The sequence below is a fragment of the Abramis brama genome, assembly GCF_963993115.1.
Source record: "Abramis brama genome assembly, chromosome: 10".
Lineage (NCBI taxonomy): Eukaryota > Metazoa > Chordata > Actinopteri > Cypriniformes > Leuciscidae > Abramis > Abramis brama.
In genome coordinates this window covers 15955831-15982856 of record NC_139972.1, presented here as the reverse complement: position 1 = coordinate 15982856, position 27026 = coordinate 15955831, and the positions used below count along the sequence as shown (strand labels likewise).

The window sequence follows — 27026 nt, the reverse complement described above, 5'->3', positions numbered from 1 at the left end:
TGAGGTTTTGATATGTATCACATTGGAGCTAACTACCAAACCCAATAGCCTAGTGGTCAGTACACTTTGCACTGTAATTCATGCAATTTCAGCTTATTGCGACCTGAGTTCAAGGCCAGGTTAGTCAAACTTTCTTGATACTATACTGTCCTCTCATAATAAAAGGCAAAAAAATATATTCTTTAAACTGATGCAAGTTAAGCTCCATCGACACACAAAAATAAAATCAGCATTTTTTAAGCCATTACATCAACACCTCTCATAATGGGAGTGGGGGAATGGATTCCGACAGCTGTTTTTTTGCCGTCGGATTCTGTTCCCCCCATATTTGTGACACACTGAGGTTGTAGAATAAGCACATTTTAAGCTGATACATCAACATCTCTCATCATTGGGGTGGGGGAACGGATTTCGACAGCTGAACTATTTGCCGTCGGATTCTGTTCCCCCTATGTTTCTTACACAATGAGGTTCTAATATTAATCACATAGAAGCTAACTATCAAATCCAATAGCCTAGTGGTCTGTACACTCTGCACTGTAATTCATTCAAATTCATCTTATTGCGACCTGAGTTCAAGTCCCGGTTTGTCAAACTTTCTTGATACTATACTGTCCTATCATAATAAAAGGCAAAAAAATATATTCTTTAAACTGATGCAAGTTATGCTCTATCCACACACAAAAATAAAATCAGCATTTTTTAAGCCATTACATAAACACCTCTCATAATGGGAGTGGGGGAACGGATTCCGACAGCTGTTTTTTTGCCGTCGGATTCTGTTCCCCCCATATTTCTGACACACTGAGGTTGTAATATTTATCAAATTGATGCTGTTTAAGCTCCCTCCACATACAGAATAAAATAAGCACATTTTAAGCCCATACATCAACATCTCTCATCATTGGGGTGGGGGAACGGATTTCGACAGCTGAACTATTTGCCGTCGGATTCTGTTCCCCCTATGTTTCTCACACAGTTAGGTTTTGATATGTATCACATTGGAGCTGACTACCAAACCCAATAACCTAGTGGTCTGTACACTCTGCACTGTAATTCAATGAAGTTCATCTTATTGCGACCTGAGTTCAAGTCCCGGTTCGTCAAACTTTCTTGATACTACTGTCCTATCATAATAAAAGGCAAAAAATATATTCTTTATACTGATGCAAGTTAAGCTCCATCCACACACAAAAATAAAATCAGCATTTTTTAAGCCATTACATAAACACCTCTCATAATGGGAGTGGGGGAACGGGTTCCGACAGCTGTTTTTTATTGCCGTCGGATTCTGTTCCCCCCATATTTCTGACACACTGAGGTTGTAATATTTATCAAATTGATGCTGTTTAAGCTCCTTCCACACACAGAATAAAATAAGCACATTTTAAGCCGATACATCAACATCTCTCATCATTGGGGTGGGGGAACGGATTTCGACAGCTGAACTATTTGCCGTCGGATTCTGTTCCCCCTATGTTTCTTACACAATGAGGTTCTAATATTAATCACATTGAAGCTAACTACCAAATCCAATAGCCTAGTGGTCTGTACACTCTGCACTGTAATTCATTCAATTTCAGGTTATTGCGACCTGAGTTCAAGGCCAGGTTAGTCAAACTTTCTTGATACTATACTGTCCTCTCATAATAAAAGGCAAAAAAATATATTCTTTAAGCTGATGCAAGTTAGGCTCTATCCACACACAAAAATAAAATCAGCATTTTTTAAGCCATTACATAAACACCTCTCATAATGGGAGTGGGGCAACGGATTCCGACAGCTGTTTTTTATTGCCGTCGGATTCTGTTCCCCCCATATTTCTGACACACTGAGGTTGTAATATTTATCAAATTGATGCTGTTTAAGCTCCTTCCACACACAGAATAGAATAAGCACATTTTAAGCCGATACATCAACATCTCTCATCATTGGGGTGGGGGAACGGATTTCGACAGCTGAACTATTTGCCGTCGGATTCTGTTCCCCCTATGTTTCTCACACAGTGAGGTTTTGATATGTATCACATTGGAGCTAACTACCAAACCCAATAGCCTAGTGGTCTGTACACTCTGCACTGTAATTCAATGAAGTTCATCTTATTGCGACCTGAGTTCAAGTCCCGGTTCGTCAAACTTTCTTGATACTACTGTCCTATCATAATAAAAGGCAAAAAATATATTCTTTATACTGATGCAAGTTAAGCTCCATCCACACACAAAAATAAAATCAGCATTTTTTAAGCCATTACATAAACACCTCTCATAATGGGAGTGGGGGAATGGGTTCCGACAGCTGTTTTTTATTGCCGTCGGATTCTGTTCCCCCCATATTTCTGACACACTGAGGTTGTAATATTTATCAAATTGATGCTGTTTAAGCTCCTTCCACACACAGAATAAAATAAGCACATTTTAAGCCGATACATCAACATCTCTCATCATTGGGGTGGGGGAACGGATTTCGACAGCTGAACTATTTGCCGTCGGATTCTGTTCCCCCTATGTTTCTTACACAATGAGGTTCTAATATTAATCACATTGAAGCTAACTATCAAATCCAATAGCCTAGTGGTCTGTACACTCTGCACTGTAATTCATTCAAATTCATCTTATTGCGACCTGAGTTCAAGTCCCGGTTTGTCAAACTTTCTTGATACTATACTGTCCTATCATAATAAAAGGCAAAAAAATATATTCTTTAAACTGATGCAAGTTAGGCTCTATCCACACACAAAAATAAAATCAGCATTTTTTAAGCCATTACATAAACACCTCTCATAATGGGAGTGGGGGAACGGATTCCGACAGCTGTTTTTTTGCCGTCGGATTCTGTTCCCCCCATATTTCTGACACACTGAGGTTGTAATATTTATCAAATTGATGCTGTTTAAGCTCCCTCCACATACAGAATAAAATAAGCACATTTTAAGCCCATACATCAACATCTCTCATCATTGGGGTGGGGGAACGGATTTCGACAGCTGAACTATTTGCCGTCGGATTCTGTTCCCCCTATGTTTCTTACACAATGAGGTTCTAATATTAATCACATTGAAGCGAATTGCCAAATCCAATGGCCTAATGTTCAGTACACTCTGCATTGTAATTCATTCAAATTCATCATATTGCGACCTGAGTTCAAGTCCCGGTTTGTCAAACTTTCTTGATACTATACTGTCCACTCATAATAAAAGGCAAAAAATATATTCTTTATACTGATGCAAGTTAAGCTCCATCCACACACAAAAATAAAATCAGCATTTTTTAAGCCATTACATAAACACCTCTCATAATGGGAGTGGGGGAACGGGTTCCGACAGCTGTTTTTTATTGCCGTCGGATTCTGTTCCCCCCATATTTCTGACACACTGAGGTTGTAATATTTATCAAATTGATGCTGTTTAAGCTCCTTCCACACACAGAATAAAATAAGCACATTTTAAGCCGATACATCAACATCTCTCATCATTGGGGTGGGGGAACGGATTTCGACAGCTGAACTATTTGCCGTCGGATTCTGTTCCCCCTATGTTTCTTACACAATGAGGTTCTAATATTAATCACATTGAAGCTAACTACCAAATCCAATAGCCTAGTGGTCTGTACACTCTGCACTGTAATTCATTCAATTTCAGGTTATTGCGACCTGAGTTCAAGGCCAGGTTAGTCAAACTTTCTTGATACTATACTGTCCTCTCATAATAAAAGGCAAAAAAATATATTCTTTAAGCTGATGCAAGTTAGGCTCTATCCACACACAAAAATAAAATCAGCATTTTTTAAGCCATTACATAAACACCTCTCATAATGGGAGTGGGGCAACGGATTCCGACAGCTGTTTTTTATTGCCGTCGGATTCTGTTCCCCCCATATTTCTGACACACTGAGGTTGTAATATTTATCAAATTGATGCTGTTTAAGCTCCTTCCACACACAGAATAGAATAAGCACATTTTAAGCCGATACATCAACATCTCTCATCATTGGGGTGGGGGAACGGATTTCGACAGCTGAACTATTTGCCGTCGGATTCTGTTCCCCCTATGTTTCTCACACAGTGAGGTTTTGATATGTATCACATTGGAGCTAACTACCAAACCCAATAGCCTAGTGGTCTGTACACTCTGCACTGTAATTCAATGAAGTTCATCTTATTGCGACCTGAGTTCAAGTCCCGGTTCGTCAAACTTTCTTGATACTACTGTCCTATCATAATAAAAGGCAAAAAATATATTCTTTATACTGATGCAAGTTAAGCTCCATCCACACACAAAAATAAAATCAGCATTTTTTAAGCCATTACATAAACACCTCTCATAATGGGAGTGGGGGAATGGGTTCCGACAGCTGTTTTTTATTGCCGTCGGATTCTGTTCCCCCCATATTTCTGACACACTGAGGTTGTAATATTTATCAAATTGATGCTGTTTAAGCTCCTTCCTCACACAGAATAAAATAAGCACATTTTAAGCCGATACATCAACATCTCTCATCATTGGGGTGGGGGAACGGATTTCGACAGCTGAACTATTTGCCGTCGGATTCTGTTCCCCCTATGTTTCTTACACAATGAGGTTCTAATATTAATCACATTGAAGCTAACTATCAAATCCAATAGCCAAGTGGTCTGTACCCTCTGCACTGTAATTCATTCAAATTCATCTTATTGCGACCTGAGTTCAAGTCCCGGTTTGTCAAACTTTCTTGATACTATACTGTCCTATCATAATAAATGGCAAAAAAATATATTCTTTAAACTGATGCAAGTTAGGCTCTATCCACACACACAAAAATAAAATCAGCATTTTTTAAGCCATTACATAAACACCTCTCATAATGGGAGTGGGGGAACGGATTCCGACAGCTGTTTTTTTGCCGTCGGATTCTGTTCCCCCCATATTTCTGACACACTGAAGTTGTAATATTTATCAAATTGATGCTGTTTAAACTCCCTCCACATACAGAATAAAATAAGCACATTTTAAGCCCATACATCAACATCTCTCATCATTGGGGTGGGGGAACGGATTTCGACAGCTGAACTATTTGCCGTCGGATTCTGTTCCCCCTATGTTTCTCACACAGTGAGGTTTTGATATGTATCACATTGAAGCTAACTACCAAACCCAATAACCTAGTGGTCTGTACACTCTGCACTGTAATTCAATGAAGTTCATCTTATTGCGACCTGAGTTCAAGTCCCGGTTCGTCAAACTTTCTTGATACTATACTGTCCTATCGTAATAAAAGGCAAAAAATATATTCTTTATAGTGATGCAAGTTAAGCTCCATCCACACACAAAAATAAAATCAGCATTTTTTAAGCCATTACATAAACACCTCTCATAATGGGAGTGGGGGAACGGGTTCCGACAGCTGTTTTTTATTGCCGTCGGATTCTGTTCCCCCCATATTTCTGACACACTGAGGTTGTAATATTTATCAAATTGATGCTGTTTAAGCTCCCTCCACACACAGAATAAAATAAGCACATTTTAAGCCGATACATCAACATCTCTCATCATTGGGGTGGGGGAACGGATTTCGACAGCTGAACTATTTGCCGTCGGATTCTGTTCCCCCTATGTTTCTTACACAATGAGGTTCTAATATTAATCACATTGAAGCGAATTGCCAAATCCAATGGCCTAATGTTCAGTACACTCTGCATTGTAATTCATTCAAATTCATTATATTGCGACCTGAGTTCAAGTCCCGGTTTGTCAAACTTTCTTGATACTATACTGTCCTATCATAATAAAAGGCAAAAAATATATTCTTTATACTGATGCAAGTTAAGCTCCATCCACACACAAAAATAAAATCAGCATTTTTTAAGCCATTACATCAACACCTCTCATAATGGGAGTGGGGGAACGGATTCCGACAGCTGTTTTTTTTTGCCGTCGGATTCTGTTCCCCCCATATTTCTGACACACTGAGGTTGTAATATTTATCAAATTGATGCTGTTTAAGCTCCCTCCACACACAGAATAGAATAAGCACATTTTAAGCCGATACATCAACATCTCTCATCACTGGGGTGGGGGAACGGATTTCGACAGCTGAACTATTTGCCGTCGGATTCTGTTCCCCCTATGTTTCTTACACAATGAGGTTCTAATATTAATCACATTGAAGCTAACTACCAAATCCAATAGCCTAGTGGTCTGTACACTCTGCACTGTAATTCATTCAATTTCAGGTTATTGCGACCTGAGTTCAAGGCCAGGTTAGTCAAACTTTCTTGATACTATAATGTCCTCTCATAATAAAAGGCAAAAAAATATATTCTTTAAGCTGATGCAAGTTAGGCTCTATCCACACACAAAAATAAAATCAGCATTTTTTAAGCCATTACATAAACACCTCTCATAATGGGAGTGGGGGAATGGATTCCGACAGCTGTTTTTTATTGCCGTCGGATTCTGTTCCCCCCATATTTCTGACACACTGAAGTTGTAATATTTATCAAATTGATGCTGTTTAAGCTCCCTCCACATACAGAATAAAATAAGCACATTTTAAGCCCATACATCAACATCTCTCATCATTGGGGTGGGGGAACGGATTTCGACAGCTGAACTATTTGCCGTCGGATTCTGTTCCCCCTATGTTTCTCACACAGTGAGGTTTTGATATGTATCACATTGAAGCTAACTACCAAACCCAATAACCTAGTGGTCTGTACACTCTGCACTGTAATTCAATGAAGTTCATCTTATTGCGACCTGAGTTCAAGTCCCGGTTCGTCAAACTTTCTTGATACTATACTGTCCTATCATAATAAAAGGCAAAAAATATATTCTTTATACTGATGCAAGTTAAGCTCCATCCACACACAAAAATAAAATCAGCATTTTTTAAGCCATTACATAAACACCTCTCATAATGGGAGTGGGGGAACGGGTTCCGACAGCTGTTTTTTATTGCCGTCGGATTCTGTTCCCCCCATATTTCTGACACACTGAGGTTGTAATATTTATCAAATTGATGCTGTTTAAGCTCCTTCCACACACAGAATAAAATAAGCACATTTTAAGCCGATACATCAACATCTCTCATCATTGGGGTGGGGGAACGGATTTCGACAGCTGAACTATTTGCCGTCGGATTCTGTTCCCCCTATGTTTCTTACACAATGAGGTTCTAATATTAATCACATTGAAGCGAGTTACCAAATCCAATAGCCTAATGTTCAGTACACTCTGCATTGTAATTCATTCAAATTCATCTTATTGCGACCTGAGTTCAAGTCCCGGTTTGTCAAACTTTCTTGATACTATACTGTCCTATCATAATAAAAGGCAAAAAAATATATTCTTTAAACTGATGCAAGTTAGGCTCTATCCACACACAAAAATAAAATCAGCATTTTTTAAGCCATTACATAAACACCTCTCATAATGGGAGTGGGGGAATGGATTCCGACAGCTGTTTTTTATTGCCGTCGGATTCTGTTCCCCCCATATTTCTGACACACTGAGGTTGTAATATTTATCAAATTGATGCTGTTTAAGCTCCCTCCACACACAGAATAGAATAAGCACATTTTAAGCCGATACATCAACATCTCTCATCACTGGGGTGGGGGAACGGATTTCGACAGCTGAACTATTTGCCGTCGGATTCTGTTCCCCCTATGTTTCTTACACAGTGAGGTTTTGTTATGTATCACATTGGAGCCAACTACCAAACCCAATAGCCTAGTGGTCTGTACGCTCTGCACTGTAATTCAATGAAGTTCATTTTATTGCGACCTGAGTTCAAGTCCCTGTTCGTCAAACTTTCTTGATACTATACTGTCCTATCATAATAAAAGGCAAAAAATATATTCTTTATACTGATGCAAGTTAAGCTCCATCCACACACAAAAATAAAATCAGCATTTTTTAAGCCATTACATCAACACCTCTCATAATGGGAGTGGGGGAACGGATTCCGACAGCTGTTTTTTTGCCGTCGGATTCTGTTACCCCATATTTGTGACACACTGAGGTTGTAATATTTATCAAATTGATGCTGTTTAAGCTCCCTCCACATACAGAATAGAATAAGCACATTTTAAGCCCATACATCAACATCTCTCATCATTGGGGTGGGGGAACGGATTTCGACAGCTGAACTATTTGCCGTCGGATTCTGTTCCCCCTATGTTTCTCACACAGTGAGGTTTTGATATGTATCACATTAGAGCTAATTACCAAACCCAATAGCCTAGTGGTCAGTATTCTCTCTGCTGAAATTCATACAATTTCAGCTTATTGCGACCTGAGTTCAAGGCCAGGTTAGTCAAACTTTCTTGATACTATACTGTCCTCTCATAATAAAAGGCAAAAAAATATATTCTTTAAACTGATGCAAGTTAAGCTCCATCCTCACACAAAAATAAAATCAGCATTTTTTAAGCCATTACATCAACACCTCTCTTAATGGGAGTAGGGCAACGGATTCCGACAGCTGTTTTTTTTGCCGTCGGATTATGTTCCCCCCATATTTCTGACACACTGAGGTTGTAATATTTATCAAATTGATGCTGTTTAAGCTCCTTCCACACACAGAATAGAATAAGCACATTTTAAGCCGATACATCAACATCTCTCATCATTGGGGTGGGGGAACGGATTTCGACAGCTGAACTATTTGCCGTCGGATTCTGTTCCCCCTATGTTTCTCAGACAATGAGGTTTTGATATGTGTCACGTTCCATCTAATTACCAAAACCAATAGCCTAGTGGTCAGTACACTCTGCACTGTAATTCATTCAATTTCAGCTTATTGCGACCTGAGTTTAAGGCCAGGTTAGTCAAACTTTCTTGATACTATACTGTCCTCTCATAATAAAAGGCAAAAAAATATATTCTTTAAGCTGATGCAAGTTAGGCTCTATCCACACACAAAAATAAAATCAGCATTTTTTAAGCCATTACATAAACACCTCTCATAATGGGAGTGGGGCAACGGATTCCGACAGCTGTTTTTTATTGCCGTCGGATTCTGTTCCCCCCATATTTCTGACACACTGAGGTTGTAATATTTATCAAATTGATGCTGTTTAAGCTCCTTCCACACACAGAATAGAATAAGCACATTTTAAGCCGATACATCAACATCTCTCATCATTGGGGTGGGGGAACGGATTTCGACAGCTGAACTATTTGCCGTCGGATTCTGTTCCCCCTATGTTTCTCACACAGTGAGGTTTTGATATGTATCACATTGGAGCTAACTACCAAACCCAATAGCCTAGTGGTCTGTACACTCTGCACTGTAATTCAATGAAGTTCATCTTATTGCGACCTGAGTTCAAGTCCCGGTTCGTCAAACTTTCTTGATACTACTGTCCTATCATAATAAAAGGCAAAAAATATATTCTTTATACTGATGCAAGTTAAGCTCCATCCACACACAAAAATAAAATCAGCATTTTTTAAGCCATTACATAAACACCTCTCATAATGGGAGTGGGGGAATGGGTTCCGACAGCTGTTTTTTATTGCCGTCGGATTCTGTTCCCCCCATATTTCTGACACACTGAGGTTGTAATATTTATCAAATTGATGCTGTTTAAGCTCCTTCCTCACACAGAATAAAATAAGCACATTTTAAGCCGATACATCAACATCTCTCATCATTGGGGTGGGGGAACGGATTTCGACAGCTGAACTATTTGCCGTCGGATTCTGTTCCCCCTATGTTTCTTACACAATGAGGTTCTAATATTAATCACATTGAAGCTAACTATCAAATCCAATAGCCAAGTGGTCTGTACCCTCTGCACTGTAATTCATTCAAATTCATCTTATTGCGACCTGAGTTCAAGTCCCGGTTTGTCAAACTTTCTTGATACTATACTGTCCTATCATAATAAATGGCAAAAAAATATATTCTTTAAACTGATGCAAGTTAGGCTCTATCCACACACACAAAAATAAAATCAGCATTTTTTAAGCCATTACATAAACACCTCTCATAATGGGAGTGGGGGAACGGATTCCGACAGCTGTTTTTTTGCCGTCGGATTCTGTTCCCCCCATATTTCTGACACACTGAAGTTGTAATATTTATCAAATTGATGCTGTTTAAACTCCCTCCACATACAGAATAAAATAAGCACATTTTAAGCCCATACATCAACATCTCTCATCATTGGGGTGGGGGAACGGATTTCGACAGCTGAACTATTTGCCGTCGGATTCTGTTCCCCCTATGTTTCTCACACAGTGAGGTTTTGATATGTATCACATTGAAGCTAACTACCAAACCCAATAACCTAGTGGTCTGTACACTCTGCACTGTAATTCAATGAAGTTCATCTTATTGCGACCTGAGTTCAAGTCCCGGTTCGTCAAACTTTCTTGATACTATACTGTCCTATCGTAATAAAAGGCAAAAAATATATTCTTTATAGTGATGCAAGTTAAGCTCCATCCACACACAAAAATAAAATCAGCATTTTTTAAGCCATTACATAAACACCTCTCATAATGGGAGTGGGGGAACGGGTTCCGACAGCTGTTTTTTATTGCCGTCGGATTCTGTTCCCCCCATATTTCTGACACACTGAGGTTGTAATATTTATCAAATTGATGCTGTTTAAGCTCCCTCCACACACAGAATAAAATAAGCACATTTTAAGCCGATACATCAACATCTCTCATCATTGGGGTGGGGGAACGGATTTCGACAGCTGAACTATTTGCCGTCGGATTCTGTTCCCCCTATGTTTCTTACACAATGAGGTTCTAATATTAATCACATTGAAGCGAATTGCCAAATCCAATGGCCTAATGTTCAGTACACTCTGCATTGTAATTCATTCAAATTCATTATATTGCGACCTGAGTTCAAGTCCCGGTTTGTCAAACTTTCTTGATACTATACTGTCCTATCATAATAAAAGGCAAAAAATATATTCTTTATACTGATGCAAGTTAAGCTCCATCCACACACAAAAATAAAATCAGCATTTTTTAAGCCATTACATCAACACCTCTCATAATGGGAGTGGGGGAACGGATTCCGACAGCTGTTTTTTTTTGCCGTCGGATTCTGTTCCCCCCATATTTCTGACACACTGAGGTTGTAATATTTATCAAATTGATGCTGTTTAAGCTCCCTCCACACACAGAATAGAATAAGCACATTTTAAGCCGATACATCAACATCTCTCATCACTGGGGTGGGGGAACGGATTTCGACAGCTGAACTATTTGCCGTCGGATTCTGTTCCCCCTATGTTTCTTACACAATGAGGTTCTAATATTAATCACATTGAAGCTAACTACCAAATCCAATAGCCTAGTGGTCTGTACACTCTGCACTGTAATTCATTCAATTTCAGGTTATTGCGACCTGAGTTCAAGGCCAGGTTAGTCAAACTTTCTTGATACTATAATGTCCTCTCATAATAAAAGGCAAAAAAATATATTCTTTAAGCTGATGCAAGTTAGGCTCTATCCACACACAAAAATAAAATCAGCATTTTTTAAGCCATTACATAAACACCTCTCATAATGGGAGTGGGGGAATGGATTCCGACAGCTGTTTTTTATTGCCGTCGGATTCTGTTCCCCCCATATTTCTGACACACTGAAGTTGTAATATTTATCAAATTGATGCTGTTTAAGCTCCCTCCACATACAGAATAAAATAAGCACATTTTAAGCCCATACATCAACATCTCTCATCATTGGGGTGGGGGAACGGATTTCGACAGCTGAACTATTTGCCGTCGGATTCTGTTCCCCCTATGTTTCTCACACAGTGAGGTTTTGATATGTATCACATTGAAGCTAACTACCAAACCCAATAACCTAGTGGTCTGTACACTCTGCACTGTAATTCAATTAAGTTCATCTTATTGCGACCTGAGTTCAAGTCCCGGTTCGTCAAACTTTCTTGATACTATACTGTCCTATCATAATAAAAGGCAAAAAATATATTCTTTATACTGATGCAAGTTAAGCTCCATCCACACACAAAAATAAAATCAGCATTTTTTAAGCCATTACATAAACACCTCTCATAATGGGAGTGGGGGAACGGGTTCCGACAGCTGTTTTTTATTGCCGTCGGATTCTGTTCCCCCCATATTTCTGACACACTGAGGTTGTAATATTTATCAAATTGATGCTGTTTAAGCTCCTTCCACACACAGAATAAAATAAGCACATTTTAAGCCGATACATCAACATCTCTCATCATTGGGGTGGGGGAACGGATTTCGACAGCTGAACTATTTGCCGTCGGATTCTGTTCCCCCTATGTTTCTTACACAATGAGGTTCTAATATTAATCACATTGAAGCGAGTTACCAAATCCAATAGCCTAATGTTCAGTACACTCTGCATTGTAATTCATTCAAATTCATCTTATTGCGACCTGAGTTCAAGTCCCGGTTTGTCAAACTTTCTTGATACTATACTGTCCTATCATAATAAAAGGCAAAAAAATATATTCTTTAAACTGATGCAAGTTAGGCTCTATCCACACACAAAAATAAAATCAGCATTTTTTAAGCCATTACATAAACACCTCTCATAATGGGAGTGGGGGAATGGATTCCGACAGCTGTTTTTTATTGCCGTCGGATTCTGTTCCCCCCATATTTCTGACACACTGAGGTTGTAATATTTATCAAATTGATGCTGTTTAAGCTCCCTCCACACACAGAATAGAATAAGCACATTTTAAGCCGATACATCAACATCTCTCATCACTGGGGTGGGGGAACGGATTTCGACAGCTGAACTATTTGCCGTCGGATTCTGTTCCCCCTATGTTTCTTACACAGTGAGGTTTTGTTATGTATCACATTGGAGCCAACTACCAAACCCAATAGCCTAGTGGTCTGTACGCTCTGCACTGTAATTCAATGAAGTTCATTTTATTGCGACCTGAGTTCAAGTCCCTGTTCGTCAAACTTTCTTGATACTATACTGTCCTATCGTAATAAAAGGCAAAAAATATATTCTTTATAGTGATGCAAGTTAAGCTCCATCCACACACAAAAATAAAATCAGCATTTTTTAAGCCATTACATAAACACCTCTCATAATGGGAGTGGGGGAACGGGTTCCGACAGCTGTTTTTTATTGCCGTCGGATTCTGTTCCCCCCATATTTCTGACACACTGAGGTTGTAATATTTATCAAATTGATGCTGTTTAAGCTCCCTCCACACACAGAATAAAATAAGCACATTTTAAGCCGATACATCAACATCTCTCATCATTGGGGTGGGGGAACGGATTTCGACAGCTGAACTATTTGCCGTCGGATTCTGTTCCCCCTATGTTTCTTACACAATGAGGTTCTAATATTAATCACATTGAAGCAAATTGCCAAATCCAATGGCCTAATGTTCAGTACACTCTGCATTGTAATTCATTCAAATTCATTATATTGCGACCTGAGTTCAAGTCCCGGTTTGTCAAACTTTCTTGATACTATACTGTCCTATCATAATAAAAGGCAAAAAATATATTCTTTATACTGATGCAAGTTAAGCTCCATCCACACACAAAAATAAAATCAGCATTTTTTAAGCCATTACATCAACACCTCTCATAATGGGAGTGGGGGAACGGATTCCGACAGCTGTTTTTTTTTGCCGTCGGATTCTGTTCCCCCCATATTTCTGACACACTGAGGTTGTAATATTTATCAAATTGATGCTGTTTAAGCTCCCTCCACACACAGAATAGAATAAGCACATTTTAAGCCGATACATCAACATCTCTCATCACTGGGGTGGGGGAACGGATTTCGACAGCTGAACTATTTGCCGTCGGATTCTGTTCCCCCTATGTTTCTTACACAATGAGGTTCTAATATTAATCACATTGAAGCTAACTACCAAATCCAATAGCCTAGTGGTCTGTACACTCTGCACTGTAATTCATTCAATTTCAGGTTATTGCGACCTGAGTTCAAGGCCAGGTTAGTCAAACTTTCTTGATACTATAATGTCCTCTCATAATAAAAGGCAAAAAAATATATTCTTTAAGCTGATGCAAGTTAGGCTCTATCCACACACAAAAATAAAATCAGCATTTTTTAAGCCATTACATAAACACCTCTCATAATGGGAGTGGGGGAATGGATTCCGACAGCTGTTTTTTATTGCCGTCGGATTCTGTTCCCCCCATATTTCTGACACACTGAAGTTGTAATATTTATCAAATTGATGCTGTTTAAGCTCCCTCCACATACAGAATAAAATAAGCACATTTTAAGCCCATACATCAACATCTCTCATCATTGGGGTGGGGGAACGGATTTCGACAGCTGAACTATTTGCCGTCGGATTCTGTTCCCCCTATGTTTCTCACACAGTGAGGTTTTGATATGTATCACATTGAAGCTAACTACCAAACCCAATAACCTAGTGGTCTGTACACTCTGCACTGTAATTCAATGAAGTTCATCTTATTGCGACCTGAGTTCAAGTCCCGGTTCGTCAAACTTTCTTGATACTATACTGTCCTATCATAATAAAAGGCAAAAAATATATTCTTTATACTGATGCAAGTTAAGCTCCATCCACACACAAAAATAAAATCAGCATTTTTTAAGCCATTACATAAACACCTCTCATAATGGGAGTGGGGGAACGGGTTCCGACAGCTGTTTTTTATTGCCGTCGGATTCTGTTCCCCCCATATTTCTGACACACTGAGGTTGTAATATTTATCAAATTGATGCTGTTTAAGCTCCTTCCACACACAGAATAAAATAAGCACATTTTAAGCCGATACATCAACATCTCTCATCATTGGGGTGGGGGAACGGATTTCGACAGCTGAACTATTTGCCGTCGGATTCTGTTCCCCCTATGTTTCTTACACAATGAGGTTCTAATATTAATCACATTGAAGCGAGTTACCAAATCCAATAGCCTAATGTTCAGTACACTCTGCATTGTAATTCATTCAAATTCATCTTATTGCGACCTGAGTTCAAGTCCCGGTTTGTCAAACTTTCTTGATACTATACTGTCCTATCATAATAAAAGGCAAAAAAATATATTCTTTAAACTGATGCAAGTTAGGCTCTATCCACACACAAAAATAAAATCAGCATTTTTTAAGCCATTACATAAACACCTCTCATAATGGGAGTGGGGGAATGGATTCCGACAGCTGTTTTTTATTGCCGTCGGATTCTGTTCCCCCCATATTTCTGACACACTGAGGTTGTAATATTTATCAAATTGATGCTGTTTAAGCTCCCTCCACACACAGAATAGAATAAGCACATTTTAAGCCGATACATCAACATCTCTCATCACTGGGGTGGGGGAACGGATTTCGACAGCTGAACTATTTGCCGTCGGATTCTGTTCCCCCTATGTTTCTTACACAGTGAGGTTTTGTTATGTATCACATTGGAGCCAACTACCAAACCCAATAGCCTAGTGGTCTGTACGCTCTGCACTGTAATTCAATGAAGTTCATTTTATTGCGACCTGAGTTCAAGTCCCTGTTCGTCAAACTTTCTTGATACTATACTGTCCTATCATAATAAAAGGCAAAAAATATATTCTTTATACTGATGCAAGTTAAGCTCCATCCACACACAAAAATAAAATCAGCATTTTTTAAGCCATTACATCAACACCTCTCATAATGGGAGTGGGGGAACGGATTCCGACAGCTGTTTTTTTGCCGTCGGATTCTGTTACCCCATATTTGTGACACACTGAGGTTGTAATATTTATCAAATTGATGCTGTTTAAGCTCCCTCCACATACAGAATAGAATAAGCACATTTTAAGCCCATACATCAACATCTCTCATCATTGGGGTGGGGGAACGGATTTCGACAGCTGAACTATTTGCCGTCGGATTCTGTTCCCCCTATGTTTCTCACACAGTGAGGTTTTGATATGTATCACATTAGAGCTAATTACCAAACCCAATAGCCTAGTGGTCAGTATTCTCTCTGCTGAAATTCATACAATTTCAGCTTATTGCGACCTGAGTTCAAGGCCAGGTTAGTCAAACTTTCTTGATACTATACTGTCCTCTCATAATAAAAGGCAAAAAAATATATTCTTTAAACTGATGCAAGTTAAGCTCCATCCTCACACAAAAATAAAATCAGCATTTTTTAAGCCATTACATCAACACCTCTCTTAATGGGAGTGGGGCAACGGATTCCGACAGCTGTTTTTTTTGCCGTCGGATTATGTTCCCCCCATATTTCTGACACACTGAGGTTGTAATATTTATCAAATTGATGCTGTTTAAGCTCCTTCCACACACAGAATAGAATAAGCACATTTTAAGCCGATACATCAACATCTCTCATCATTGGGGTGGGGGAACGGATTTCGACAGCTGAACTATTTGCCGTCGGATTCTGTTCCCCCTATGTTTCTCAGACAATGAGGTTTTGATATGTGTCACGTTCCATCTAATTACCAAAACCAATAGCCTAGTGGTCAGTACACTCTGCACTGTAATTCATTCAATTTCAGCTTATTGCGACCTGAGTTTAAGGCCAGGTTAGTCAAACTTTCTTGATACTATACTGTCCTCTCATAATAAAAGGCAAAAAAATATATTCTTTAAACTGATGCAAGTTAAGCTCCATCCTCACACAAAAATAAAATCAGCATTTTTTAAGCCATTACATCAACACCTCTCTTAATGGGAGTGGGGGAACGGATTCCGACAGCTGTTTTTTTTGCCGTCGGATTATGTTCCCCCCATATTTCTGACACACTGAGGTTGTAATATTTATCAAATTGATGCTGTTTAAGCTCCTTCCACACACAGAATAGAATAAGCACATTTTAAGCCGATACATCAACATCTCTCATCATTGGGGTGGGGGAACGGATTTCGACAGCTGAACCATTTGCCGTCGGATTCTGTTCCCCCTATGTTTCTCAGACAATGAGGTTTTGATATGTGTCACGTTCCATCTAATTGCCAAAACCAATAGCCTAGTGGTCAGTACACTCTGCACTGTAATTCATTCAATTTCAGCTTATTGCGACCTGAGTTTAAGGCCTGGTTATTCAAACTTTCTTGATACTATACTGTCCTATCATAATAAAAGGAAAAAATATATATTCTTTAATCTGATGCAAGTTAAGCTCCATCCACACACAAAAATAAAATCAGCATTTTTTAAGCCATTACATCAACACCTCTCATTATGGGAGTGGTGGAACGGATTCCGACTGATTCTGTTCCCCCCATATTTCTGACACACTGAGGTTGTAATATTTATCAAATTGAAGTATTTGCCGTCGGATTCTGTTCCCCCTATGTTTCTTACACAATGAGGTTCTAATATTTATCACATTGCTGCTAATTAGTAAACCCAATAGGATATAGCCTATATTCCGCGCTCAAGCGCATGCATAAAACTTGCCGCAAAGCACTGGCAAATGTAGGCTAATGATAATTAATGTGTCTGAAAAAAATAACGTAGCATTTTAAGCATTTATAAATATTGTTTTTGGGCTAATTAATGCCACAAGAATTTGTTTATTTTATTGGCCACTTATATTTTTAATTTTTGTTTTGCACTGAATACCATTTAATGGATTTGCTGTGCACCGTAATGCCATCCTCCCATAGAAAGACACGTTAAGATCCACCTTTATTTTCTTTATAATAAAGGGTTTATATGGGAGGAAAACGCTTAAGGTGTAATTAAATGCATTGCGTTCATATTCTGGGCTCATCTGCTTTTCTGTAGGATAGTATGGTTTATTAATAAGGTGTGTAGCCTACAGCATTTGATCTTTATCACTGAAGTAGCCTGTTAAGCCACATTAAGCTTTTTCTTTATTATAAGGGTTTTCTATGGGAGGGAACCTAATGTGAAATTAAACGCAATGTTTGTATTCTGGGCTTATCTGCTAATAAGGTGTGTACAGAATTTGATCTTTTAACATGAATGTCCATTGGGGGCTGCTATTTCTTCAGCTTTTTGAACGTAGATGTATGATAAAGACATGATTGGCTATCAATTTTATGTGGATAAAGGCATATTTTGTACATGACTACACATGTCCTTATAAGGCCAAGAAAATATGTTGTTGTAATGACATAGCATCTCGTTACGAGAAAAAGATGTTGTTTTAACGACATAAGATCTCGGTATTACGACATAAGATCTCATTATTACGAGAAAAAAATGTCGTTTTAACGACATAAGATCTCGTTATTATGAGAAAATATGTCGTTTTAACGACATAAGATCTCGTTATTACGAGAAAATATGTCGTTTTAACGACATAAGATCTCGTTATTACGACTTCATTGAGTGGAAAAAATAATATGTATGTGGCAGCAATGCATCACCATACAAAAGGGCCTCATAATGACTTAAAAATATAAGAGTAAATAGGCTAAGGTTTAAAATAAGCTAATACACCCCCTCAACAAGGTGTTTTTTTGTTTGTTTTGTTTTTTTGTGAAGAACCAGAGTTCCCAAAATCCACAAGGACACATTAAGCAAGGTTCAACTATAGATTTTAACTGAATTTAAGGTTTTGAAATAGAAAATAGAAAGTACAGAATTTAGACAAGAGTGAGGTGTTAATAATAAATAATAACAATAAAATAAATTAAAAATATAATACATTGAGGATGAATGTATCTATATACAAATATAAAGTGTATATTTTCCCCCTGTTGTATTTCTTTTCAGGGAAAAAATATATATGTATGTGTGTATATATATATATATATATATATATATATATATATATATATATATATATATATATATATATATTGCTGCTCAAGAAATATATTGCTGCTCAAGAAACACTTATTATTATCAATGTTGATAACAGTTTGCAGGCTGCTTAATATTTTTGTGGAAACCACGATACATTTTCCAGTATTTTTTGACGATTAGAAAGATAAAAACAGCCTTTATTTGAAATTTAAATAACTTTTTGGTCAATTAAATAGATACTCTTTTGAGCGGTAGTGTATTTTCTTCTTTCTTATCATGAAATCACTACGTAAGATGACATCTCTACAAGTATGAGTAAAGTGTCTTGTTTTCATGCGCAGTAACTGTTCTCCGCCGTTAGATGTCGCCATCTCTCCTGCATCAACTCTCATGATCTGCTTCTGACACGGCGCAACTTTTTCCGGTTGGACTCTGGAGACGTGGCTCTGTTTCTTCAATATTACGAGTCAAGCTATATGCTACTGTTAAAACAGAGCATTAGTCAACACTTTGACATTTTCTGTTTTTGAAACAGTTGGACAGACAGTGTCCGTGACCGAGTCAGCTGACGGATCCTCGTGTGAAAGGGAACAGAAATGGTATGACTGGTTTGTTTTGTGCATTTAGCATGATGGGGCTAGCAGCTAGCGATGTAGCTCATCGCTCACACAGTCTGAAACTCTTTTCGTTTCTTAGTGTCATGTCAATTACTAAAAAGTGTCTATTCCATCTGTTTTTTGTTTTAAAAGCATATTACAAGTAAGGAAACTTTGCTAGGTTATGATATCTGATACAGCTACTAGCCAGCTAAAGGTTAGCCAGCTAACTTAACTATTGCCTTAAGAATTAATAACAGTTTAAGTAGCATTAATTAACGAAAGTAAATAGCTGTTATTGTTTATATGATAAAATATTGATATAATAAATTGATATCTTTTGTATTGTTTTATCATTTAGATATTGAATGTCTAGCAGATAACAGGTTGTATCTAACGTTAACTGACTTTGTCAATCCAAATGTTGTCTTAATATAAATGACCAGTGGATCATGAAACATAAAAAAACATAAATAATTATATATTATTATTATATATAAAATGCATACAAATAAAATTTTGTATGGCAGACCTTTATTTTCTTTATTAACATTAAGAAAAATATGTTTTAGTCATGTTTACTGTATCATGTCAACCAATGCAGATCATTTTAATGTTTTTTCGTATCTTATAGCTGATATGCAGAATCTTTTTTTCATTTAGTTTTATTTCTGGTGTTTGACAATCAAAAATCACTATACAATAAAAGCATGCATTTGTGTGTAATGTTATTTATTCATAATTAATTATGCAAATCTAATTAATTGATTGATTGCAAATATATGTTCTCTTTGTTTTGTCCCATGTCTTACTGTTAAGCATACAACTTTACATATTTCTCATTTAAGAACTTGTTTAGTATTATAGTATTTAATCATATTTGGAATTAACTTAATGTATATAAATAAAAGCTTTTGTTTTAGTGACTTTTTTATGTGCCTTTAACATTTCTATTTAGCTTTTTCCAGGTTTAGTGATTTTAATTCTTTAGAACTAACTTGTTTTCAGTTAGTTTCTGAGGCAACATTTTTGTTTGTTTGTTTTTTATGCTTTTTAATGCATCTAATATTAATATTTTATATCAGCTAAAATCAATTAATAAAAACTTTTTTATTGATTTGATATTTTATTTCTATATTTTCACTAGTAATGCAAGTTGATCATTTCTGAAGTAAATGTTGTGCTGAAGTCTAATTTCTGAATGCAGTAATCATCATAATGATCAAAAATCCCTTTTTAATTGTCCTTTGTCCGATTAAGTTTTGAATGTCCGTGAAATCTTTGCAGGTGCTCTTGGCAGCGGCGGTTTGCACTAAGGCAGGAAAAGCCATAGTGTCACGACAGTTCGTAGAGATGACGCGAACCCGCGTCGAGGGCCTTCTGGCTGCCTTTCCGAAACTGATGAATACAGGCAAGCAGCACACTTTTGTGGAAACAGACAGCGTGCGCTACGTCTACCAGCCCCTGGAGAAGCTCTACATGGTTCTGATCACTACAAAAAACAGCAACATCCTGGAGGACTTGGAGACACTAAGGCTGTTCTCCCGAGTGGTAAAGCTTGCTTTTTTTATTCTCCCAATTATTGCGCTTCTTTGATGTATCTTGAATAAGTGATGGGTTTCCATATTTTTTCAGATCCCTGAATATTGCAGAGTATTGGAGGAAAGCGAGATCTCTGAGCACTGTTTTGATCTCATATTTGCATTTGATGAGATCGTAGCTCTGGGCTACCGGGAGAACGTTAATCTGGCCCAGATTCGCACTTTTACTGAGATGGATTCTCATGAAGAGAAAGTCTTCAGGGCTGTCAGAGAGGTCTGATATTTGATGAAACATCCAGGGAAAAATTACTCTCCTTTTTAAGTTTAAATCAAACACTAACTCAAATTTTCTGGGTTTCTCTCAATTCTCCACTTCAAAAGACCCAAGAAAGAGAAGCAAAGGCCGAGATGAAACGCAAGGCCAAAGAGCTGCAGCGAGCAAGACAAGATGCCGAACGTGCTGGGAGGAAATCGCCAGGCTTCGGAGGTTTTGGAAATTCAGGAATGAGCAGCTACACATCAGCCACCATCATCACAGATACAATAGAGCCAGAGAAGCCCAAAGTGTCTCCTGCTACAGTCAGGTATGAGCTTTACCTGTGGGCCATGATACATGGAAATATATAAGTGTATAGAAGTTAATCTGCCCTGTTCTTCTTGTAGGCCAAGTGGTTCAAGCAAAGCACTGAAGCTGGGTGTCAAGGGGAAAGAGGTGGATAACTTTGTGGACAAACTAAAGTCAGAAGGAGAAAATATTGTCACATCCAGTGCAGGAAGGAAGGCATCAGAGGCATCTAAAGTCCTTCAGCCTCCAGTGAATATAGAGAGGTATTGCTTGGTACTGAGTTTATTTCTGGATTTGACACATTCTACTCCCTATATTGTTATGCACACTACCGTTCAAAAGTTTGCAGTCGGTAAGATTCTTTTTTATAAATACTTTTTTTTAATTAAGTTAATTTTTGTAAATTAGTAAATTTAGTTAATCGAAAGTGAAAGTATAATGTTACAATTTACGTAATTTTTTTATTTATCATCAAAAAATATTTCCACAAAAATATTCAGCAGCACAGCTATTTTCAACATTGATAATAAAAATAATCAGCATATTATAATGATTTCTGAAGGATCATGTGATACTGAAGACTGGAGTAATGATGCTGAAAATTCAGCTTTGCCATCATAGGAATAAATTGCATTTTAAAATATATTAAACTACAAAACAGTGATTTTAAATTATAATAGTATTTCACAATATTACTGTATTTTTAAATCTAATAAATGCAGCCTTGGTGAGCATAAGGGACTCCTTTCAAAAACATTTATTTAAATCATTAAAATCTTATCAACCCCACACTTTTGCACAGTAGTGTATTTTATGATATTATTTTCAGCTTATGTCTGTTGTTAATGGCAGTTTATGAACTCTGTTTCCCAGTGTACACCTGAGGGTGGAAGAGAAGATGTCTCTGACCTGTGGTCGGGATGGTGGACTGCAGAACATGGAGGTTCTGGGCATGATCACTCTGAGAGTCACAGATGAAAAAAATGGCCGCATTTCTATACTCCTCAATAACAATGACAAGAAAGGAGCACAACTACAGGTGTGTGAGACACAACACAGCATGTCATGGTCTCAGCGTGTATTGTTAAGGGGAAATTGTGGATAGTATGGGATTTAAGAAAGGACACTATGTTCTCACTCAGTTTTCCCCCTGATTTAGATCTTCAGAAATCTTTTGTCTTGACCGTGTGACTCATATTCTTTCATTTATCCTTCAGACTCACCCTCATGTTGATAAAAAGCTGTTCACCACCGAGTCCCTGCTTGGTCTGAAAAACCAGGATAAGTCCTTCCCTCTCAACAGTGATTTGGGGGTGCTGAAATGGAGGATACAGAGCACAGATGAGTCCCTCATTCCTTTAACTAGTGAGTCTTATTTTCATACTCAAGGATTTTGTATGGCAGCACTTTCATGAACATATCAATCATGCATGCATCCCATGTTGTCCTCTCAGTTAACTGTTGGCCATCAGAAAGTGGAAGTGGCTGTGACGTCAACATTGAGTATGAACTTCAGGACGAGGGACTCGAACTCAATGATGTTATCATTACTATTCCTGTGCCGTAAGTGCATTATGAATCATTCAATCAAGATATTTTCTGTTTCCCTTTTAATATTGTTATATACATTTTTATTTTTATTGTGTAAACAATTAATTATGCACCAATGTATCGACCAATAATTTGCAGATAAAGCAATTTTTTTCACTTACTGGCCAGTGGCCGATTGTTTTAAGACCGCCGATGATCAGGGCCAATCAAAAGGGGGCAGAAAAACGTGTCAAACTGCAACTGATACTGTGTGTGAAGAAAATGTATCTTGTGTTGAATTTAAAGGTTGTATCAGCGCTTTCAGGCCCAAACATAAATGATCACATTCATCTAATCTTTCCTAACGATCCGCTAGCTGCCCGCCCCATAAGCATGCCGTCAAAAAAATAAATCAAAACCAAAATAAATAGTGTTCCAACCAATCACCGACAGGGGTGGGTGTTGTGAGGTTTTCGCGTGCAGCCGTCATAGGCAGCCGTGCACGAGCGCAAAACCTCTCAACACCCACCCCTGTCGGTGATTGGTTGTTAACGTGACAATAACGCATTAACACTTGTCAAGGTCCCATGACATGAATTTTTTTTTTTAACATTAATATGCCTGCTTATGGTCCCCCAGTGGCTAGAAATGGCGATAGGTGTAAACTAAGCCCTGGGTATCCTGCTCCGCCTTTGAGAAAATTAAAGTTCATATGGGCCAATCTGGAATCTTCCCTATATGTCGTCATATGGGGAAAGGTTACCTCTTTCTCTGCTTTGCCCGCCCAGAGAAATTGGCCCGTCCATGAGAAAATGAGCTACGACCGTGCTAGCGCGATATTGTTTTTTCCTCGAGAGACATCATGGCTTGCAAACGAGTTGGCAGTTGCTCAGTGTTTGGATCTACAAATGAATACAAAAGTATTTTTTTAGTTCCTTCATGTAATAATGGCAGAGGTCTGACTAATATAGTGGCGCTGGTTTTTTATATATATATATAAATATACATGACTGAGTGGACAAGCAGGTGTTGAGTAGAGGTTAATCTTCAGGAGTAAATCATGGGTTATGTGTAACATGACTTCAATATACATGGACATGGAGAACTTTGTCATTAAAAAATGAGCCTGAGCAGTCTTCTCTAAACTACAAAGATTACTGATATAGATGCCAATACAGCTTTATAACGATAGAAAATCAGAGCAACATGAAAAGCCAACGTAGGCTAGCGTTAGCTACATGATAATAACTGTAACAGCATAAACATAAACCAACTAAAGTACCGTATCCAGACACAATATTTTAAACTAACCATTCGGAGACGTCCTACTGTAGCCACTGAGTTGCAACTTCTTCAGGTGCTTCTCCATCCGGATCAGATTCTGGGTCAAAATGAGCGTGTCTACGAGCCTTTGCAAAACATACACTGTAAACATTAGCGCATGGTACCGTGGGCAAGCTGGTCAAGACCACACCCCCACCCTCCACCTTGGCCCGTCTCTCTCCTCCTCATTAGCATTTAAAGCTACAGAAATGGCACGTCCTAAGGAAAGCTCATTGTGGGATTGGCTCGTAGTAGCTGTAATTCTGCACCAAGGCTGAATTTCGGGGAAAGAGACTTCAGATAAAGTATTAAGAGACCACTAAGGCCTATATAAAAGCATCCAAAAAGCAGCATGTCATAGGACCTTTAAAAAAAAAAAGCAAAGTTTTAAAGCAGGCTATATTTGACCCTATGGTAAGTTCAAGCCAGGGTTGCCAGGTCCGCTTTTTTTCCCTATACCAAACATTATTTGTAGCACGCCTCCCAAGGGGGCGATATGACCAAATTCTTGTTTCACGATATGAGATGTATATCACGATTTAGTTATTTTATCTAATTTCTGTTATTAAAAATAAGCAAATTACAAACATATTTCATCTCTCTGAAGTGTAAATAGTGCTATATATTTACATACCGTGATAAACACGATACAGCAAAATCTTTAACGATAGACATTTTATACCATGGTAACGATATATATCATCATACCGCCAGGCCTAATGCCTTCTATCCAATAATCACTAAGAGCTTTTTGCTTTGTTACTTCTAATAAGAAACAAAGTCTCCGCTTTCAAATTCTTTCCATTTTATCACAAAATTCAAAACATAAATGGTGTTTTGACGCTCTTAAATGTGACACGACAGATCGCTGTAGCGCCTCAGTTCAAGCGGCACGTGAGTCTTTTCTTCCACTTTAATAGGAGTCATAGCCCGAAAAACATGCAAAAATATCAACAGGTACAACTTACCAAAATGTATCATGTCTCATGTAATCGCTCAATCTGTGTTTCAACCGCAGAAAGACGTCAATAAAACAGTTGGTGAACAATGTCACTTAACGTTGCATTTGTCTCAGTAAAGTTATCCTGTGTGTACAGTTGATTAGTTAGCTAGAGAGGAGGTTGTTTACTGTTAATTATATATGTATGTTTGAATAAGTTTATCATGAAAAGTAGTGTTTATGAAACATCTGAATTCATTGTGAAATATGAACAATCGGATATCACTATCGGCGGAGAAATTTAGTATTGGTGCATCTCTTTATTTATTTTATTTATTCATTACAACTATGCATAATAATAAAAATATATTTTAGAATATATTTCAAATATAATCTATTTTAGACTGATTTAGGACGTCAACTTTGTAAAAGGATTCTATCTACCATAAACTCTGGCTCCTGCGATTATGCAGGTCAGGTGTTGGTGCTCCTGTGGTCGGTGATCTGGATGGGCAGTATAACCATGACAGCAGGAAAAACTTATTGGAATGGTCACTGCCCGTTATCGATGAGAAGAACAAGAGTGGCAGCCTGGAGTTCAGTATAGATGGAAAACCCAACGACTTCTTCCCAATCAACGTGTCTTTTGTCTCCAAGCGTAACTTTTGTGACATTCAGGCAAGTTATGCTGGTTTACCTATGAAATAATGCAACAAAAATGAGTCCTAGTGAGAAAGGAAATGACTACATATCGATTGTTTCCACAGGTGGCCAAGGTGACATACGTAGGGGGAGGCAGTCCAGTCAAATTCTCCTTAGAGACATCATTTGTTGTGGATAAGTATGAGATCCTGTAAATGTTTCCTGGTGGAGGATCGTTTTAACGGATCAGAGAGCGTGCTGTACGTTAACAGAGCGCTCAAAACATTCTCTGACATGGGCTGCAGTACTTCTGTGTTTGTTTGTCTTAAAAGAAAATAATCTACTTTTATATAAACTGGACTTTCAGCTGCTCAGTACTGAGTGCAGTCAGACACACCTGCCAGGAAAGACAAAAGAGTAAAATACAGCACTGCACCTGAAGACATCAAGGGAAGACCAGTGTCATCCTACAGCAGATGTATTATAAGCCCATATGAACCCTTCTGACCCTTCAAAGAAATAGAATGAAATTGGAAAATTATGTACTTGTCGCATAGGTTTTGTATAGAATTGCGATATAATTGACTTTTCTTTTTTCTTTTTTTCAAACCACATGATCTGCCCATTAGCAATTTGGATTTATTTCTAATTATCAAGGTTTTCTAATATGGAAACAGACCTAATATTGTAGTACCCAAAAAATATGTGGATGATGATCATAGCTGTGGTTGTGCAATTAGAACTGACACTGCATTAAATGTGCATACTCCAAATTCACACAATTCATCTCTTTAAAATGGCATTGATTTAACTGTACATCAACACAAAGCGCAAACGCTATTTGCCTTTTAGTATCTGCCCTTTTTTTGTTCTGTTATATTTATGTAATCATTAGTTTGAATATTAATCTTAAACAGGAAGATTTTTCATTCTCAGTTGTTTTGTAAGTAATGTTACACATAATCTGTTTAAATGTTTCTGGCTTTTTATTCATTGCTGCATTTTTTTGGCTAAACAGGAAAATATATTCTCCCTGGCTTCCCAGATGTTATTAAGAACAGATTTATTTTTTTTGTATTTCCATAACGTAAAATACATTTATCAGCGCCCACTCGATGATGATTACGGAACGCCAAGGGGAGGGTTACGACATTCCATTCTGCTGTAAGATACTTAT

General features: G+C 37.9%; 1 protein-coding gene across 1 annotated transcript in view; it reads left to right on the top strand.

Annotated features, from left to right (window-relative positions):
• The first annotated feature begins 19109 nt into the window (after positions 1-19109).
• Positions 19110-27026, top strand: part of arcn1b (archain 1b) — a 7957-nt gene continuing 40 nt past the window's right edge. Inside the window, exons 1-10 of the mRNA XM_084125488.1 lie at positions 19110-19311; positions 20596-20859; positions 20944-21123; positions 21231-21433; positions 21513-21677; positions 22288-22453; positions 22632-22779; positions 22869-22977; positions 25681-25885; positions 25975-27026. The exon at positions 25975-27026 is cut by the window's right edge and continues 40 nt beyond it. Coding sequence (XP_083981614.1) covers positions 19309-19311; positions 20596-20859; positions 20944-21123; positions 21231-21433; positions 21513-21677; positions 22288-22453; positions 22632-22779; positions 22869-22977; positions 25681-25885; positions 25975-26064 — 1533 coding nt within the window. The 5' untranslated portion in view covers positions 19110-19308 and the 3' untranslated portion in view covers positions 26065-27026. The remainder of the gene's footprint in view (positions 19312-20595; positions 20860-20943; positions 21124-21230; positions 21434-21512; positions 21678-22287; positions 22454-22631; positions 22780-22868; positions 22978-25680; positions 25886-25974) is intronic.